Source organism: Paramormyrops kingsleyae, chromosome 1 (assembly GCF_048594095.1).
Source record: "Paramormyrops kingsleyae isolate MSU_618 chromosome 1, PKINGS_0.4, whole genome shotgun sequence".
Classification (NCBI taxonomy): Eukaryota; Metazoa; Chordata; class Actinopteri; order Osteoglossiformes; family Mormyridae; genus Paramormyrops; species Paramormyrops kingsleyae.
Window position 1 is genome coordinate 8,487,403 of NC_132797.1, and position 20,973 is coordinate 8,508,375.

General features: G+C 42.4%; 1 protein-coding gene and 1 long non-coding RNA gene across 4 annotated transcripts in view; one reads left to right on the plus strand and one right to left on the minus strand.

Annotated features, from left to right (window-relative positions):
• Positions 1-6,419, minus strand: part of tasor2 (transcription activation suppressor family member 2) — a 30,451-nt gene extending 24,032 nt beyond the window's left edge. The window contains exons 1-4 of one of the 2 annotated variants that reach the window (XM_023808851.2): positions 5,853-6,419; positions 3,259-3,407; positions 2,550-2,645; positions 2,173-2,245 (exon numbers count right to left, since the gene is read on the minus strand). In XM_023808851.2, the coding sequence (XP_023664619.2) occupies positions 2,173-2,245; positions 2,550-2,645; positions 3,259-3,407; positions 5,853-5,883 (349 nt within the window). In that variant the 5' untranslated portion in view covers positions 5,884-6,419. The remainder of the gene's footprint in view (positions 1-2,172; positions 2,246-2,549; positions 2,646-3,258; positions 3,408-5,852) is intronic. The other variant, XM_023808852.2, reaches the window with a different exon arrangement.
• Positions 1,389-9,399, plus strand: LOC111842359 (uncharacterized). Of its 2 annotated transcripts, XR_002837893.2 has the most exons (4): positions 1,389-1,474; positions 3,506-3,608; positions 7,336-7,440; positions 8,408-9,399. It is a non-coding gene; the product is annotated as an uncharacterized lncRNA (long non-coding RNA). The 2 variants fall into 2 exon arrangements; XR_002837894.2 differs by lacking the exon at positions 3,506-3,608 and having other exon boundaries at positions 1,427-1,474.
• The last annotated feature ends 11,574 nt before the right edge of the window (positions 9,400-20,973 follow it).

Consider the following 20,973-nt stretch of genomic DNA (forward strand, 5'->3'; position numbering starts at 1 on the left):
AACCAAGCCAAGCAACTCACAAAAGCTTTGGGTTAACAGCATGACAGCCCAGTCAGCCCGATAGTGACCATTTCCCCAAACTAAGCTGCCTACAGTAACTGACAAGACTTTGGTTAGCTGATAGCTTCAGCCACTGGTATATTTCCCTAAATACCATTTAAGTATGTAAAATAAACTGCAGATTGCCTTATAAAATCTACGAGTTCTATGGCATTTAGACCGCTTTGGTATGGATGTTAAAAGCCAGAACACAGAGCTCTTCAGTGCTGTGCCACTGTTTTCAAAGCCTCAGCAGCCCTCCGACTAACACAATGCAAAGCATTATGCAAGGGTCGCGCAACACCACTTCGAGACAAATTCAAAAAGGCGGCTGGTTCTTTAGCGCTGAACAGGCCATGCTTGCACCAGGCACCGCTCACGCGCATTAGCTCACTGGGGCCACTGCCCTGAACCATCAGGAAGACTTTCGCTCGGAAAATAACCGCCTCCCGACGGCCACTTAGTCAACGACACAGCTGCCTGACATTTGAACAAACTCCAGTCTCACATGGCATGGGAACTTTATGTGTGTGTGTGTGTGTGTGTGTATGTATGTATGTGTGTGTGTAGGAAAAAAGTAGCCTGTAAATTAACTACCTAAGCAGAAAGAACTAGATCTGTATAACCAAGACAAAGCAATTTCCCTTTGGGATTAATAAAGTTCTTTGAATCTTGAATCAAGCTCCAGGCCTGTGGCTTTTCAGCCAGAAAACCTCAAAGGCACAAGGACAAACCAGGACATGAAATTAACCCAATGGTGCTTTAGTTGGAATGACATGTATAGATGTAATTTATTGCAACAAAAATGAAAAGTTCCCTAAAATAATATATAAAAAAAAAAATGTGGAAAGTTTTTGTGATGCTTCAGGATTCTCTGAATGGGATTAGATGCAGTGGCTGCGTGCATTTGAATAATGCGCAGCCTCATTGATGCCTGAGGCTTGTCCATGAGGATATACTTCGTCTCAGAATGACTGTCAGTGTAAAACTGGCTCTCCTATAAATAACGCAGTAAGAGGGAACATGGGGAACAGCTCCGCTATAGGGCTTTGCAGGCTATGAGGAGGTGGGAGGGCCTCACATGAAACTGGCAGGTCAGGCGATGCATAATCAAGGAGCAACTTACTAAACTTACTAATAAATAGTACACAGGAGTGTTTTGAAACTAAACTGACCATTCTTTCCAACAAGACAGGAGACTAACTCGGAAGCTGGGGAACTGTATTCTGATGCACATTGTTTAATTCCTTTTCCCAGGCTAACATTTTCGCTACTTCATTCCCCGTATCAGCCAGTGGGAGGCCCTGGTTAGCTTCTTCCCTCTGTCCCTCCTCCCACCTCTGCTGCCCCACAAAGCAGCACAGTACTCTTTCGCTTTCATTTTCAGAAGAACCAGAGCCCAGACACGAGTGAAGCAATCTGCTCCCAGCAGCGGGTAAGCGGGGTTCATTTCTGGCTGGCCATGGCCCTCCTTCAGCTGTGTCATTTCAGGGATAGATCCCTCCTGCATTTGGGCGTCTGGGGTAGGGGGAGGGCACAGGGGGAATCTCCCCCACAGAAACGAGTTGGAAGATAGCATCTGCTGCTATTTAAACAGCTGGAGGCGAATCGACCGCAGCCCTTTAAAGGCTACAATTCATTTGAGAAATATATACGGATAAGTGGCTTTACAGGTGCTCACATGCATGCATGAGGAAAGATAGAAGTGCTGAAGAAGCTGCTTATGTAAACAAGGAAAGAATACGGGTACTTTCATTTTTGCTTCATGCGTTGGAATCTGCCCAGCAATTTTGAATTAGAGTAAACCAACCCTGGAGTAGGTGCGGTCCAGGGTTGCACAGGTCACGCATTGGGCCAACAGAGAGCCAAAGCAGCAGTCCCTGCTCTTACAAAGCCTGACTCAAGGGAAGTTAGCAGCTAACGGCTCATATAGCATGTAGCATGCTACACTGTTTCAAATGTGCATGGGTGAAACACAGAGGCGTGGCTACTGGGTAGCGGCCAAGACACTATTCAAAAGACAGAAAGGGAGCACGGCTCACATGCACAGGAATAACACAGGTCAGGAGATGGCCCCCAAGCCTTAAAGGGCCAGAGCAGGAAGGAGTGAGGTGTGGGTGAATGTTATCATACCTTTCGATGGATCGCCCAGGGTGAAACACGCACTATGCCCAACTGCTAAGCCGGTTTCACACAGATTGTTTACCTTTTAAAGGAGAAGGAGAGGTGTGGTTTACACTTCATTTAACAAAAAAATTCAAGGTTAGTTTCAACAGGTTAAATAAAGTCTTATATAGTTTCAATACTCATCTGTTCAATATTTAAAACATCTGATGATCTAATCATTACTCTCCTTTAAAAATATTTTTCCTTTATTGTACATAGACTTATACACACACGTGTAAACTGTCCTTTAAAACACCTAGTTCTGCACTAAGTTCTCTGTCCTAGAAGAGACCAGGGGAGTTTTAGATGTCAGAGGATCACTGAGCTACCCTTAATTTGCTTACCTTGTTCTCGTCATCGAGTAACAGAAATCCGAAAGACTCCTCTAGCTCCTCATGCGTGTAACCGCTCTCTTCTCTCTCCGCACGGAACTTGGAATACTGTCAGGGGGAATACCAAGACTCAGGGCCAACACTTACAAGTCAATGGCACCGATACACATGACAAAATCACACACATGCAGGACTATGACTGGGTCAGTCATAGCTTTTTTATACTTTTGGTTTTGGTGGTGCAGTGGGTCTATGCCCACAAGGTCACAGGTACGAACCCTGAGGCTGGAAGCCATGCCTTCACTGTTGGGCTCTTAACCCACAATTTCCCCCTGGGATTAATGAAGCCCAGCCTAATCCCTGATTGGTCCATGGACTGGAGTGTCTGCTAAAATAGGCATAATGTAAATGTAAATGCATATCCTATCCGAGATCACCTTTGAGATTTTACAGAGCAGAGCAAAGTTTGGAGTCACAGAGCAGGGTAAACCATGTATCCAACACTCCTGGTGCAAACTTCATGGTTAAGAGAACAACAGTGATTTTATCACACTGCCCACTATGAGATCTGAACCAGCAACCTTCCAGACACAGAACCCATAACTCCACACACCTGCCTGTGTATATTCAGGCCAAGTATCTCTTGAGCAGGTTTGAGAAGGAGCCAATCTCAGATGAAGGACTTGTGCGAGGACTAGAGTGGGACGAAGAGGGCACTCACCTGCTCCTGCAGGGCAGGGCTATTCACCAAGAGCACAGAGGTGTAACGAAAGCTGCGTTCAGACTCGGAATACATGTGGCCATCCTGCAGCACGGGCAGAATTTTGCCCTTAAAGATTTCGGAATCAAGTGGCACAGGTTCCAGCAGACCTGGAGCAAAAACAGGATGAGCAGCAGTGTGTTTATTGGTGAGATTCCCAGCAAAGAACAGGAAATGTGCTGTAGTGTCTGTTTTTTTTCCCTAACAGAAAATCAATCAGGGAAGAAGGTGCCGGTGCTCAAGAACAAAGTTCATTTTTCCAGTTAGCACATACTGGAAATCGGTGTTACAAAGGGTACAGATAAGTACAGGTAAAGATAACAGGCCATAACCTTCTAAAACAATATTGCCCTATCCATTCTTTCTTGAAAGTGAATCACCAAACAGATCTATAATTATCTATAAAAATCTAACGCAAATGCTCTCTGAGGCACAGTAGCAGGAAATGGCCCTTACACCACACAATTCCCAACAGTTACACTGATTTTTAAATCTGTTTATACTGTTCCTTTTAATCACTTGGTATTGTGGTCTGCTGCTTGGATTTCTGCAATATTCCTTGGGATATCTACCTATGAAGGAGGGGTGGACATCAACTACATTTTCATGCCATACCTACATCAAGAGTGAGAAACCATGAACCATTTCACTGTTAGATCTGATGCTAACGGCTTTTGACCAGGGAATGCGACAATGCCAAGTCTTAGGTCAGGTGCTTACAAAACTCCCAGGAGCAAAAGGTCTGAACTCCAGAGGAAATCTGCCACACTTTTACTGATGAAATTTACTCATCCGACCACAGATTCTACATTTTAATCGTGAGCAGATCATGAAAGGTTGCACAGCAAAATAGCTCCCTGACAAAGAAACGCGTACATAGGAATGTCTTACCAGCAAATCTTATTCACAGTCGCCAAATTTGCTATTGAACCAGAAAAATGTAAGACATCACCCGGAACCATTTGGTTAAAATGCAGTTCTTACAGCACTACACTACTTTTAAACTTAGATACCGGCAATCATGTTTTAAGGCCTAACTTCTGAAAGATATCTTCACCTCAGGGCTGTACATCAGCTTCCACAAACAGACTGATGTTTATGTTAAAAAGAAAATGGCATTGGACATAAGGAATTTATCGTTTAAGGAAATGACTCAAGATACATGCTCTGTCCCTGAAACTGCACAGACATGTTGCACCACTAGAAACATTTTTAGTTTCAAAGCATTTAATTTTTAAAAGTGGAGGAGGTCTTTGGGCTTCTGAATGGCATGTTCAGTCATGCACTGAAGTGGATACTAATGAAGAAAGATTGGTATCTAGGGTTGTCATTCTACACTCAGCTCTTTGGGAAAGCAGGTAATGGAATTAGAACGCTGTTTGCGATACTGGTCAATACATGAACTCCAAAAAGACCAAAGCAAACTGAAGCACACTGTAGTTTTCTGTCAGCACATAAGCCGAATCACAGAAATAGATTCTATTAAGCATTCCACTGTATCCAGTCCAGCTTATCTGCATATGAACCACAGTGGGGTGGTGGAGAAAGAAAGACAAGATGCATAGTCGTTTGAAGGTCTGTTTCCAGCTGGGAACGTCACAGATACAAGATTATGGAATTCTTTACACACCAGCCGCCATGGATGTAGAATGATTTGAGCTGTTACTCAAATACCTACCGTTAGTAAATGAATATAAAATTTACATCAAGCTGACAGATCTGCATTAATAGCTCCTGAAGTCAGGGCAGACAAACTGAAAAACCTAAGTATAAAGCAGTTTTTCTTTAATTCAATTTGGTGACCAGTGAGACATCGCAGGTCACTCTCCATGGTTTATATTGGAGCCGCGTTTCTTGTTGACAGGCCCTGTTCTTTTACACAACTGCTGCCCACAATTCATGCCATTTTACCAATAACCACCATATGACAATAAACTGCATTTTGGGAACTGCACTGTAGCAAAACACAATCTGCTGGTATGGTTTAACTTTCGTTAATTATAATAGAGCACTTTGCATGTGGCTTAAGTCCTACATTATCCTGGTTATAATAACTGAATTGATATATTATGACTTAATTATAATCGACCTAATGACAAATACCAACAAACATAAACGTTAAGCACCAGTTTCCGCAAACAAAAGGGTAACGTTTTATTTTTTTTTCGAAAAATAAACATCGTTAACTACTACATTTCTTCCATCTGTTGAACAACTAGCTAGCAATTATTTGTTATATTGCGAAACATCGTTTTCCCGTCGTGGCCATTTCACTGACCACCACATCGGCGAGTGCCGTTTTGACCACGTACAGCTTAGCAACCGTTTCTAATTCGATTGAATAAGCCACGTTAACTGGTTATGTGCATGGCTCATACTTAACGGCTCCTACAAAACATTTGAGTGAAATTAAATGAATTTTCTCTTTATTTATTTACAAAAAAGACTAGCCTTCGTGTGTGTTTAGTGGCCGAAACGACGCCGCGCGTGGCTCAGCTGGTCAGCCGGGTTTAGCCGGTTAGCTGAAGGTCGATTAACGCTGGAATAACCATCACCTGTGTCCGCTGCATTGCTCCCATTTTCCATCCTTTTGTTTTTAAATGTCCTTTTTAGTCAATTCTCCTTTTTCCTCTCGGACAGCAGCATTGGCAGAGGCGTCCGTCCTTCGCTGGCAACATTCCCATTTTCTTATAAAATAACGTCAAAAAAGCAAAGAAAATACTAAAATAAAAATTCCGGGGGGAAAAAAATCATTAAAGGTTAAGATTCCATGCGATATTACCACGTAGCCACTGGGTAATTCTCGGATAAACCTTCCTTTATATATTAACAACGCAATTTATTCAAGGGAGAGAAAAAAAAGGTGTTTTGCAACCAGGAAGCAGAGAGCGACCAGCCGACAGCATGCGGGGGTTATGCGCGAGGCCGGGGACGCCCGGGGTCCCCCGGACGGCGAGGCTCACGCGCCGTCCCGGCCAGTCCACGCGAAGGGACGCTGAAAGTCACGCAGTCCTCCGGCGCGTCAAATAGAAACAGAAAGTTTGCGCGCATCCATTTTGCGAACCGTTTCCTCTGCTCTCTCCCACTCCCTCTCCCTCCCTCTGTCTGTCTGCTGATCGTAGCGCGTCATGCGCAGATCGCTGCCTTCTCCACGATCCCAGAAGAATAGCCCCAATATAATATCCGTTGCAATACTACAGTCCTCTGTTATTCACACAAGCGTCTTTTTGTTATTGGTGTTCCCATTTCAGTGTTACCAGGTGTCATATTATTATACTAAGTTAAAATATTCAGATGCATGGGTAGTCGCTTCTGTATGTTCTGCAAGCTACGATAACCAACTCCCCACATAGATCACCTGGTTTGCTTCGTTTGTTTTCGCTGCCTGAGTAGCTGAACTTCGGTTTGAACAGGGGGTTTAAGGTCTCCATCCGTTTAGGGGGAGACATAATTAGTTGGGGCGGTGTAGTTGTATTGAACGGTTTTGATTATTGGGGAATTACAACCACCCCACACCCGCGTAATTTACGCCCACGAACAGCCCTGCAAACCGTGATGGAACACAATCCATCTGTCGGCACTGTCCCTTTCATGTCATTCTCAGACTTACCGGTCATCTCCAAGGGAATTTCAAATTCAACAAACTGCTCTGCCCGGCAAACTCGACGGGGTATTTACTAGTCAAGGATTTAATTTGCAGGTTATTCATCTGGTAATATTTCTCAGCAGTAGCATATTTTACGTGCCATTTTTGGGGGGGAGGGAGGCTACTAGCGATTATGCCTTAACCAGCTGCATTAATTAAAGATTTCAAACTAAACCATTGGAAACCATGCATTCCATTACAATTTCCATAATATAATTTAAAGCTACACACATATTAAATGTTGCCTTAGTTATATAACTGTGAATAGTTGGTACAAACATATGGAAAGAAAAAAAACACTCTTGTTTACAGGAACATGGTTTATGGGTTAATATTCATTTTATTTTTTCGGAAATGTTGACCAATATCATAATACATGCTATGTGTTTCAGTTTCAGGTTAAACTAGCGAACAAAACTGAAAGTGGTGACGTGTCCGAAACACGGAAATGGATCTACAACAGCGGGTTAAATGGCACAATAACCAATATACTTCCGGTAGGCTGCTGCGTTCACTTTATCAAAATAAGAGCCTACTATCTCCCTATGCACACAGCGAATTTCTTAAAGCGACCCATCTGCATATACTTAAAACAATAGTTACTTAGTCAATGCAGACAGTTAGAATGTTATGAAATCAGAAATTTTATTGTATTACATTGCATCTGTTAATGTAATGTCCTAAACCGAAGGTTAGATAAGGTTGCTAGATTGTGGCAGGATTCTTCTAGTAATCCGGTACATGAGCTAAGACATTAGCTTCCTCTAATACATCAGCTAATACCTAATGATATGATTGCATTCTTTTATGTGTTTTTTGTTAAATAACTTAAGATTTCACATGGAGGTGCATTTTTAAATTGTAACTCATATGATTGTTATTAAAAGAATTAAAGGAGCAGATGTACTGTATACAGAATTACAGGAGACTCTGAGACATGTACAAGACAAGAAACACTAAAACAAGTAGGGAAGTGAACTATTTATTTCTGTCGATTTGGAGTTGAAATAAATCCAAAATCAAGAGCAGACCCATTTCGTTTCAAAGTTCGTCTCTATGTTTATTATCTCGAGGACTAATATTTCAAAAATAGGAATAATAAAGTACATGCTAGTTTTAAAACTATTCAAAATTATTATAGGTATAAAATGCCCCCCCATTGAATTCCTAAGTTCACCCATTTATAAAGAAATGAGAAGTCTATACGGTAATTTCAATGGTATGTTTATTTCAACATCAGAAGATAGATTTTCAACAAAACAAACAAGAAAAAATCATTAACAGGTACAAATAATAATTTATCTAGGGAAATACATATTTGATCCCCTACAAGTCAGCAAGAAATGAACACATTAACACAACACAAGTAGTACTTAATTAAGTATTAACAAATACCAAGCCGGCATTCACATTTAATGGCATTACTTTGTTTAATGAGTATTCTTTGGTCACTAACCTTTCTAGATCTTCAATCTTATCACCATGAGAGACACCAGAGAGCTGTCTAAGGATGTCAGAGACAAGATTGTTGACCTTGACAATAGTGGAATGGGCTACATGACCATCAGCAAGCAGCTTGGTGAGAAAGTGACAACTGTTGGTAGAATTATTTGCAAATGGAAGAAAGACAGAATAACTATCAATCACCCTGGATCTCAGGCCCCAAGGGAGATTTCATCTTGTGCGGCATCAATGATCTTAAGAACACTGAGGGCTAACCCAAGAACTACAAAGGAGAAGCTCGTTAATGATCTCAAAGCAGCAGGGCTCTTGGTTGCCAAGAAAACCATTGGTAACACAGTATGCAGTTATAGTTGAAAACCTGCAGTACTTAAAAAGTACCCTTGTTCATGAGGGCTCATGTTCAGACCCATCTAAAGTATACCAGTGAACACTGGAATAATTCCAATGAGGCTTGGAAGAATGTGATATGGCCAGATGAGACCAAAATCGAGCTGTTTGGCATCAGCTCTACTCGCTGTGTTTAGAGGGAAAGGAATGCTGACTGTAACCCCAGGAACACCATCCCTACTGGATGGGGCCATGTAGCGTAAAATCTTGGAAGAGAACCTCCTTCCTTCAGCCAGGGCACTGAAAATGCATTGTGGGTGGGTCTTGGTCTTCCAGCAAGACAACAACCCTAAGCTGCTTCAAGAAGAAGCTGATTAAGGTCATGGAGTGCCCTAGCCAGTCTCCGGACCTTAATCCCATAGAAAACCTATGGTGGGAACTCAAGCTTCATGTATCCAAGTGACAGCCTAAAAACCTTAAAGATTTGTAGGAGATCTGCAAAGAGGAGTGGATGGAAATTCATGCTGAGCTGTGTGAAAACCTGGTGACCAACTACAAGAAACATCTGACAGTTGTGCTTGCCAACAATAGTTACTCCACCAAGTACTAAAGCATGTATTCCAAATTGGTTTGTAACTGTTGCATAATGATTTTTCTGGCTTGCTTTGTTGATCTATCTATCTTTTGCTGTTAAAATAAACCTACCAGTGAAGTTATAGACTTCTCATTTCTTTATTAATGGGTCAATTTAATAATTCAGCTGGGGGTCAAATAATTATTTCCCTCACTGTATAATGGCATTTGGTCTTGACAGGAACTCTCAAGTCACCCTGGGTTGACTGTGTAGCTGCTGATGGGTGACATGCAAGGGACTGAACAGACTGTCATTATGATTATTTTTATTGCTGTTGTTGTAGTGCTGTGGTCCTGCAACGTTTATCACTGTAGCCTCACACCTGTAATATGGGATGGTGGGTTTGTTGTTGTGTCCTGCTCTTTGTGTGTGTGTTATTGACATGTTCTCTCCAAATCAAGCCATAGTCCAAAACAAGCATTTAGGTGAACTGGTGTCTGTGATTTCCCCATAGTGAGTGTGAGTGTGCATATACAGTACCCTGCAGTTAATTGGCACTGGATTCAGGAGGAAACCTGCATTTTGCCCTGTGTTGCCTGGGATTAGCTCTAGACTCACCACAACCCAGTACTGGATAAGCAAATATGGAAGATGAATGGATGCAGTGGCAGAAAAGGTGCAGTGTTGCATGACGTCCCCCCTCCTGTAACTACGTCTGGAGTGGTCTTCTCACACGCTCATGAAGCTGCATGTCTTAGCTGGAAGGGCACTTCATCATGTTTCTTCATTTAGAGTGGCTCCCTTCCTGGGAACTTTATGAATTACAGTGGTACCTCGGTTCTCGAACTCACTAGAACTCCAATTTCTTGAAAGTCGAACAAACCAGTTTGACCTAGAACTCGATCTGAATATCAGAAGTCGAACCGTGAACGCTGACCTAATATAAATTGTATGCGCCAGGAAATGAGTCATACTACAATGCAATTATTACTTGAATGCCTTCTTCACAGACTGGACAATTAACCAAATAAAGCAGCGCAACATTACAGTAACTAACAATAAATAAACCACTAACTGACGTGTACTATTACAGCATTTATGTTATTTATTTAAACTTTATTTTACCAGATAAATTAACTGAAAACCAGTTCTCACTGCTTTACGTGATATTCGGGAGAAATAGCAGATTATGCATCGGAACTGCCTGGGATACAAACGTCATGCGTGTAACTAAACTCTTCAGCCAATAAGGGCACAGGTCACAATGCATCTAATTGTAATGCATTGCGTCAGGATCAGAATGCGTTGCTTTAAGCCAGCGCTGTAAGCAAGTCAAACGCACCCAATGACTGGACTGGAGAAACAAACTGAAACAAGGACTTAATACAGAGGACTAATGAAAACAACCAGAAACAGCTGATCACATGGGGATCCCACATGAGGTTAACGAGGGGGTGTGGCACATGGAAGGAGCGGACGATCGGGGCAGGACAGGGGTAATGTTGGGATAAGATCTTTATCATTTTGGAAGCCATTAAGAAAAAAATGCTCTTCTTGTTTTATCCTGTTCATGTTGTGTTTAAATGAAAAAGAAAAAAAAAACATATTTAGGTGTAATTTTGGGGGGCCGGGAACCAATTAATTGGTTTTCCATTATTTCTTATGGGAAAAATTCGATCAGAACTCGAACTTTATAGGATTCAATCCGGAGTCCGGAACAGATTAAGTTCGAGAACCGAGGTACCACTGTATTTCAATTAGAAAGGCACCTCAGGTGTACCCAATTGTGCGGGCACTTTATATGGTGCTGCATCATATTTTCTTCACTGGAGGGGCACCTATTTGGGCACCTCATTATGTTTTCTAGTCACTTATAGTAGTACCCTTTACAGTAGGGTTTTTCAACCCCCGGTTCGTGGACTGTGGTCCATGGCCAGTACTCCATGGGGGTTTTGCAGAGTGGTTGATTAATTTCCAAAAATAAACTACAGTGCTATGTAAAAGTTTGGGCACCCCTCTGAGATTGCATGATAATTTGCTCTGTCTTCATAAGAGACGATCACAGAAATATGCCATTTTTGTTCTAGAGAAATGTAGACAAGGGGATGTTTATCAGATGTGCAAAAAACTTTTTCTGAGTACTCACCACAAGAAGAGTCGCATGAGGTATGAAAAAGCACACCTGGACAAGCCAGAAACATTTTGGAAAAACATACTTTGGACAGATGAGACTAACGTAAAATTATTTAGTCACAACCAGAGGCGCCATGCATGGCAAAAAAAAACACACAGCATTCCAGGAGAAGAACTTGCTGCCTACTGTAAAATTTGGTGGACGGTCCATCATGTTATGGTTGTTAACCTTGTTAAAGTTGAGGGCTGCATGAATTCCTCCCAGGATCAGCAGATTCTTGAAAAGAATGTTCAAGAATTGGTCACAAAGTTGATGTTAAGCCGGGGTTGGATGTTTCAGTACGACAATGAGCCAAAGCACTATTCCAAATCTACCGAGGAATTCATGCAGAGGCACAAGTACGATGTTCTAGAATAGCCATCCCAGTCCCCAGACCTAAACATCATTGAAAATGTATGGATTGATTTGAAGCAGGCTGTCCACGCTCAGAAGACTTCAAACCTGACTGAACTGCAGGCATTTTGTATGGAAGAACGTTGCAAAATACCACCAGCCAGAACTCAGGGACTTAGTGGCTATAGGAGGTGTCTACAGCAAAAGGAGGCTCTACTAAATACTGATGGGATTGTTCCTCTGGGGCACCCAAATTTATGCACTTTCCTATTTTTGTGCATTAAATTGATTCTGTTGGTCCAATAAAAAAATACTTCAGTACTGAAATGTTGCTGTTTCCAAAAGATATAAAATACAGTGGTACCTCAGAACTCGAACTTAATCCGTTCAGAACTCCGGATCGAATCCTAAAAAGTTCGAAATCTAATCGAATTTTACCCATAAGAAATAATGGAAAACCAATTAATTGGTTCCTGGCCCCAAAAAAATTACACCTAAATATGTTTTTTAAACACAAAATGAACCGGATAAAACAAGAAGAGCATATACTATATACTACACACATCTAAACACATTTATCAAAACAGTAAAGTAAGAAAATAATGTGTAAAGTCAGAAAAAAAACAATGTGTCCTGCCCCGATCGTCCGCTCCTTCCGTGTGCCACGCCCCTTCGTTATCCCCGTGTGGAATCCACGTGTGATCAGCTGTTTCTGGTTGTTTTCATTAGCCGTCTGTATTTCGTCTGCGTTTCATTTTGTTTCCCCAGTCTGGTCATTGTATTGTCCTTCTGTGTTTTGCCTGCCTTACCTGTAATTAAACCCCGTATTCCCCGATACCCTGACTTCTGCGGCTTTGTCTCTGTTCCGTCCGCTCGGCGACAATATTATGATAATTAAATGTATTAATGGTTTATTATTAATATTAAAATAATGAATAATAATCTTTATTTTTAAATGTATTTTATTATACAATAATATTCACTGTTACTGTCATGTCGTTGTCTAATGTATTTTTACTGTCTAAATATATGTATTCAGCTAGTGTAAACATGCATGATGCTATCACACCGAATGCGAGGCTGAGACTGAAGCGTTACCCTTTGTTTCCGCTGACAAATGTGCCGCGTGACTCATTTCCCCGCGCATAAGTTATCTTAGGTCGGCGTTCACGGTTTGAGTTCTGAGATTCAGATAGAGCTCTAGGTAATTTTTTTTCGAACTGGTAGGTTCGACTTTTAAGAAATTCGAGTTCTAATGAGTTTGAGAACTGAGGTACCACTGTATGTTTAAATGTTGCTGCCTCAAAAGCTTAGCAAGTTATATATTGATACAGTGAATTTTATCAGGGTTGCCCAAACTTTTACATACAACTGTATATATTTTGTAAATATCTGTTTGCATCTGAGAAAATGAAAACAGTGAAATTGCCAGTTGATCTGCTGCCCCCCATTTTACTGGTCAACAATATAACGTAAATCAGTCCGTGGACATAAAAAGGTTGGGAACCACTCTTCCTTTCCTTTCTGGAAAGGGCACACTTAATCATGTGAGGCTGGCATAGAGAACATTTGTTACTGCACCCTTTTCCACCAGAAGGGTACCCATAGGGACCGCTTAGACCATTGTAAGCAGTGGTGGAGGAAGTACTGAAGCTTAGTACTTAAGTAAAAGTACAAATATCCTGCAGAATATGTACTCAAGTAAAAGTAGAAGTGCTACATCAACAATCTTACTTAAGTGAAAGTACTTATTTTTAAATTTACTTTAAAGTATTTTTTAAGTAAAAGTACTCACACAGTGGTTTGTCTCAATGTCTGGGGTGTGCCATTTTGTAAAAGAATAGTAGATATACTGACTTACGCCTCTACTGATGTCATTGCTCGTAATAATTGCAAACAACTATATAGTATATGTGTATTGGCTCTGGGTCCATGTTGAATGTCTCGTCTTCTTGAAATCAAGCCAGTCTACTAGCTCGTGCTGATAATTGGCGCGCGCTCTGCCATCATTGGAGCTAATAAAACCACCTGATTGGTAGGAAATGGCAAACAACGCCAGAACGCAATAGGCTAACTATTTTTTCATGCAATATTTTGAGGAAATTGTGTTCATAAAATGTAACAACTAACGACATAAATAGTAGAAATGTAGTGGAGTAGAAAGTACAGATAATTGCCGCAAAATGTAATGGAGTAAAATAAAAAGTATGCATTATTATTTTTACTTAAGTAAAGTACAGATACGTAAAAACGTACTTAAGTACAGTAACGAAGTACAAATACTTTGTTACATTCCACCACTGACTGTAAGGGCACATCATAGGGCAGTACACCACATTCCCTCCACTGGAAGGGCACTTTATAACTGCAACCTTTTCCACTGGAAGGATACCCATAGGGACCACTTAGACCATTGTAAGGGCACATCATAGGGCAGTGCACCACATTCCCTCCACTGGAAGGGCACTTTATAACTGCACCCTTTTCCATTGGAAGGGTACCCATAGGGACCGCTTAGACCCTGTAAGGGCACTGCATCACATTCCCTCCACTGGAAAGGCACTTTATAACTGCACCCTTTTCCACCGGAAGGGTACCCATAGGGACTGCTTAGACCATTGTAAGGACACTTTATTGGGCACTGCACCACATTCTCTCCACTGGAAGGGCACTTTATAACTGCACCCTTTTCCACCGGAAGGGTACCCATAGGGACCGCTTAGACCATTGGAAGGGCACATCATAGGCCACTGCACCGCATTTCACATTTCATCACACATGAAGGGGGCAACCCTATGTGGCTTTCCATGTGAAGGGTCGGGTAGGAATTTTTGCCTCTCTTGAGGGCACTTTAGTAACATTGTGTTCAACTATGGGGTCCACTAATGAATAGATGTATTACTGGTGTGTTGCTACAACAACTGTGGAATATCCAGTAAAATGTAGACAAAATGGGATGCGCTCACTTTGCTCCTGGTGGGAGCAGTGTAGCAGTCCTAGGTGTGTATGTGTGTGTGTGTGGGGGGGTGGTGGTGGTGGTAATTTTCCTTTCTAACCCAGGTGAAATTACCAAGTATGTGCTCCTCTTCAGTTGTGCCACTCTATAAAAAACAGGAGTGAAAGATTGCACTCGTCAGCCAGCCCTACTTTACATAAATATGTGTAGTCCATAATCATAATCAACAATTTTCCAGCTGGACTGTTACAACACAAGTAATTACTGAATCAATGTGGTAAGCATTTGCAACAAGATTTAATTCCTTGTTGTGAGGGAAGGCGCTATTTATATCATAACCACCAGGTGGCGACATCCCGGTACCGTAACTTTCATGTGTAAACTATAACCAGTACAGGTTTGCAGGTCAATGTTTGTGAAATTACATGACATGCTAGAGGTTTAAAAATTAAACCTAAATACGCTGATCAGTTTAGTTTTGTCACTGATGCCAGTGTTTCGCAACCCAGTCCTCAGAGACCCCTACAAGTCCACATTTTTGCTCCCTACCAGCTCCTGTGCAGATACTCCACATTTTTGCTGCCCTACCTGGAGCTGAGAAGGAGCAAAAACATGGATTGTCTGGGGTTGCCGAAATCCTGAGAAACATTATTAAGCTGTGTTACCAGACCTAATGAAAATACTATAAACATTTAAAACAAGGCTGGTGAGATAATCTTACTGTTGTATCAACTCTCAATACACTCAAACCTAAACACTGCTTTTTGTGATATATCTTGTTCTAGTGTATTGGCCCCTTTGCTGTATATTCAGATTTTGTAAGCAGAATCCTTACTATTTTAAAAGACACATAATGATCAATGCCGTCATGACCAAAGCCAGAGTTAAGAGTGAGGTTTTTGTTTTTGCTTTTGGGCGTCAAAATGAAATATCTAAGAGAGGCTGTTTAGTCTTGGCTGGCGAATAAAGGCCTTTTCACCCAAGCGGCAGTCCTTTCAGAGGAAGAGATGTGGTACAGTTCCGCTGCAGCACAAGAGCAAGGATCTGTTCCCTGCCGACTCCCCCACGGGGTGACGGGCCTTCCTGGCCACATGCACGCAAAGGGCAATGGAGATAAAGGCAGCAGGGACTGTCCTGCTTCTGCATGGCCGCCACACGCGGATGCTGGGGAGGAGCTCTGCGCAGAGACGCTGTCATCGCTAGCGGCCGCTCACTGTGAACAGGCGCGCAGTGGCTGAGTTAGCAGAAGCCAAATCCAGCAGGGGTACAGAGAGCAAAAGGCTTACGCTGAGGCCATAATGTCCTCTCTGTGTCGGGCAGTGAGGTCTACCTTGAATTGCAGATGATGATTCATTCATGTTATTACGTTTGTTCTTTAATACTTTATATCACACAATGAACAATGTGGAAAAAACTCATAATAAAGATCATTTAAAATCCTAAATGTATAACAGAACTTTTGCCATTAATAAAGGCTTGTTCAGCATCATTTTTTCTACAGGTTTCGGTAGCAACTTTATATTTGTCCTATGGAAAAACTTTTCTATACATTACTAACTGAAAAATGGTCCCCTGACAGTTTGCTTATACCTCTTACTACATAACAAAGACATCACAGTTGAGGCTAAAGAAGAACTAAATAAACTTGCATATAACTGGAATGGCGTTTATCCTTGGCTTGTAACAAAGATATTATAAAAATGCTGCTTCGACTGTGTTAACCTGCCTTCTTACAGCAGATGAAAGCTGCTTGATGGCCAGCCAGAGTAAGGTCTCCTGCAAGCTCAGCTGGGCAGAAAACTGCTACTCGTACTTTACAAAAGTTGAAGTTAATTACATGCGACGTAGTTAGCAGGATCTGGCATGGGCTCAGGATCAATTATGCTGGCAGAGGGGAGCTCAGTGCTTAAGAGATGTAAATAAATTGAAGGTATGTGTCTGAATGTAGGACAACAGACTTCACCACTGTGCAAACCTCTGCTAAGGATATGGTCTGAGAGGATACGAGTGTGGAGGCAGTTCTAAAATAACCCTAATAAAGGCTGAGGTCCACACAGGAGCATTTTTCATATTCTTTGATGGACCTTTGAGTGCTGCCCAGAAAAACTGGAGGTAACTTTTCACAATGTTATTGTTGATCTGCGAGCCCAGCCCTTCAGAAGAGAGTTCTAACTTTGCGGAATGTGGGAGAGATGTCTGGTGTAACCTTCTGAGGCCTGTCACCCAAGGAGCTGGCAGAACCGTCCGAAGCCTCTGTGATGACATTAACGCAGGAAGGACCATCAGATTTGGATGGAAGAAAGTTTGTATAGGAGCTAAATGCAGAGGACACATTTCATTGTTGTGTGCTGTGGTGTGTCAACAATGACCACTGATCACTAATTTGTATATATTTCTTTTATTAGGGGGTGGCAAGGTGATTAACACTGTCACCTCTTACCTCTGGGATCTGAGTTCAAGTCTTCTCCAGGGTTCCATGTGTGTGGAGTTTGCATCTTCTCCCCACATTGTCATGGGGTTTCCTCCAGGTACTCCAGATTCCCCCCCCCCCAAAGTCCAAAAACACGCTGAGGCTAATTGGAGTTGTCAGATTGCCCATAGGTGTGCCTGCGTGTGTGTGTGCGTGTGTGTGTGTGTGTGTGTGTGTGCGCGCCCTGTGATGGGTTGGTGCCCCATCCTGGGTTTTTCCTTGCCTTGTGCGTATAGGCTCCAGACCCCCACAACCCTGAACAGTATAAGCAGTTTCAGGAGATGGATGGATTTCTTTTAATATAAAAAAAACAATTATATTTTATATTTTTAACTATTAATTTTTTTACCTAGTGTTATATACACTATTATTGTATAGGCCGGTTCTGTTTTTCTTATTTGTGACATTGATAATGAAAATATGTTTTTTCAATTAGCACTAACATATATTTCTGTTTCTCTCCACCTAACAATTACGCTTAAGGCAGCAAAATGAGAAGCAGTGGCTCTGATTTTTGTGATGATGTAACTCAGGAGTTTGACGAGAGGAAGAGAAGAAGGGAGAAGATTTAGATTTAGAGCTAGAAGTGTGACTGTGGAACTGCCTGATCCAACATTGAAAGGGTCAGACTATGTTAAATGTAACTTGTCGACCATTTTAATTTGGGTTCTTTTTTAAGTGCAATTTATACATTTTATTATTTATTGTCTTGTTAAGTGTTCTATCTTCAAATATTTATTGCTGTTCATGTTTTGTTTTTGTGTTTCATCTGTAATGTTATAATAAAAAATAGTTTGCTGCATTTATGTGTTTGTGTCGCTTCTGAGGCAAAGGACCTTTGCTGGTGGTCGTTTGGGCCGGGGGGGGAGGCCAGGGGGGATTTCGATTGGCTCAGATTTCACCGGGGGCGCCAAGTATGCCAGAACTGCCGCTGCTTGCACCAACATGGAAATTCACTTTGGACTGAATGAATTAAGTTGAGAACAGTGGGTAGTGATCAGGCGCCCAGTTGTACAGATGGTGTCAGGGGTGTGCGCCCGTCTCGGCAGAGCCGGTCGGCGCCAATATGGCGCCCTAGGCAAGCTCCACCCTGGGGTGAGCCAGGAGGTGGTGCCAGCCAGGAATATCTGGTAGCATTAGCGGGAGCGCTGCCTGTGTGCTATGTTGCCGTCCCCAAAGAAGACGGCCTCTAGGTGTCCACACGACTGACCGGCCCTGCATTTCGGCCCTTGCAGAATGGTGCAGTTCTTAAGGTGCGTCCAGCCTGCCAGATGCATCTGTGCATCTTTAACACACTTCCGTCTGCAGGCAACAGGTCTGTAACACGCATCCGACATGTCTCACTCCAGTGACCATAACACACATACAGCAAATCTCTCTACTATGTCTGTAACACGCATCCAGCACGCCTCTCTGCTGTGTCTATAATATGCATCCAGCATGTCTCTCTCCATGTCTGTAATACGCATCCAACACGTCTCTCTGGCGTGACCATAACACGCATCCAGCACGCCTCTCTGCTGTGTCTATAATATGCATCCAGCATGTCTCTCTCCATGTCTGTAATACGCATCCAACACGTCTCTCTGCAGTGACCATAACACACATCCAGCACGTCTCTCTGCAGTGACCATAACACACATCCACCACGTCTCTATACTGTGCCTTCATATTAGATCCCAGGGGGGGGGGGGATTCTTGTGCGTACAGCAGTGAGGTACATGGAGCCCAGACCAACATACATTAATGAGAAACAGACGAGGTGCAAAGACAGTGCACATAGTGCGGACAAATAAATGTGCAAACAAATGAAAAAGTACAAAGTGCACAAACAGAATCCTGAAAAAAACAATATTATGGAATATCAATCAAATAAATACAGTGGAATCCACTTGTAGTGATCACATCTATTTGGGTGAAATTGATCACTATAAGCGGACGATCATTATAACTGAATTGTTTCAAATTTATTTTATGAGGCAGATTACCATCTAATTGACATTTGTATATTTATTACACGAATATAAGGTAATAGAATGGACAGTGTTGCTATATACAGAATTTTATTGACTCTTTCAAAATACAGTACAGCTGTTTCAAGCACCTATATAATTACAGTACCGTCCAAATTAAATTACTGAACTATGTATAATTCAAATAAGCTGTAATACTGCCGGCAGTAACTGCATGTCCCGACATGTCTTGCGAGTTCGTGTATATAGCCCCGTATATGTCTTGTATATAGCCCCGTATATGTCTTGTATATAGCCCCGTATATGTCTTGTATATAGCCCCGTATATGTCTTGTATATAGCCCCGTATATGTCTTGTATATAGCCCGTTTATACTATTGAGTGTAGGTACCTGTTGTGCTGTGTTTCTGGTTGTTGCATGTGCTTTGAACTCTTGTTGTACTCAATTCTTGCCTGATGCTTGTGTGTCTTAGCCATTGTGTAATTTCCCTCCATGTGTGACCTTACAGTCCTTAGTGTAACTCCCCGTGTTTCCCTGTCCTTTATGTGTTTCGTGTTATTGTTGCTTGTTGTGCAGTCCCTTAAGGAGTAACATAAAGAACAATTTCGTGTCAGTCCGCCTCTCGTCGTTTTCATTTGCCACTTCCTCGATTCCTCCAATTAAAAATCCGAAAGCACGGGGCATTTACTATGTCAAAGAGGAGATGCTGTCCTAGTATGAGGTATGGGGGTGAGGGTGTAACGCCAGCAGGAGGTGCTGTAGTGTATGATGGTAGCAGGGAGGGGAGGATCCCCAGTAGCGCTTCTTAACATTGCATGATGGAATGAGCCAATGGGTAAGGTGCTTCAAGAGAGCGCCCCCTGGGGCGGGTGGGCAGTATTGTTCATCCTCTTCTCCGCTACTGACTCTATTGGGTCCAGGGTCAGTCCTGTGATGGAGCTGGGCTTCCTGATGAGTTTGTTCAGTCTTAAGAGCTCCAGTTCATGCCAAAAGTCCACCATCAAACTCCTTTGTCTTGCTGGTGTTCAGCAAAGTCCTCTATTAGTCCTCTGTACTCTGACTCATCTCTGTTGCTCGTGTATCCTACAATGGAGTAGTTATCAGAGAACTTTTGTAGATGGTAAGGGCCGGTGTTCTACTGGAAGACGGATATGTAGAGCAGGGGTGTCAAACTCCAGTCCTGGTGGGCTGGAGCCCTGCACAGTTTCTGGTTTACCCTCATTTAACACACCTGATTCTTGTGCTAATTACCACACAGCTCTTGAGCTGAATCATTTGTGGTAGAATAGGAAAGAACTAAGCTACACAGGGCTCCGGCCCCCCAGGACTGGAGTTTGACACCCCTGATATAGAGGGTGAACAAGAAGAGACATAACACGGTTCCCTGAAGTGTCCCAACCATCCACGCTCACCACCATCTCCAAAGCCCAGTCCTGAAACCTTAAAACTACCATCTGTTAGTCAGTTAGGGGATAATCCAGGAGCCTACATGGTCTTCAGCTTATTTCCCTATTGGAAATACTTAATGGTGTTGTAGGCCCTGGAGAAGTCAAGGAACATGATCCTGACTATGGTGCCACCTTTGTCTAGGTGGGAGTAGGCTCTGTGAAGCATGTGGATGAGGTCATCGTCCACACCATTGTATATTTCGTAGGTAAAATGCAGAAGATCTGGGTGGTCAGCTACCAGGAATCGAAGGTGTTTCAGTACCAGCATCTCAAAGGTCTGAAGTCCTAAA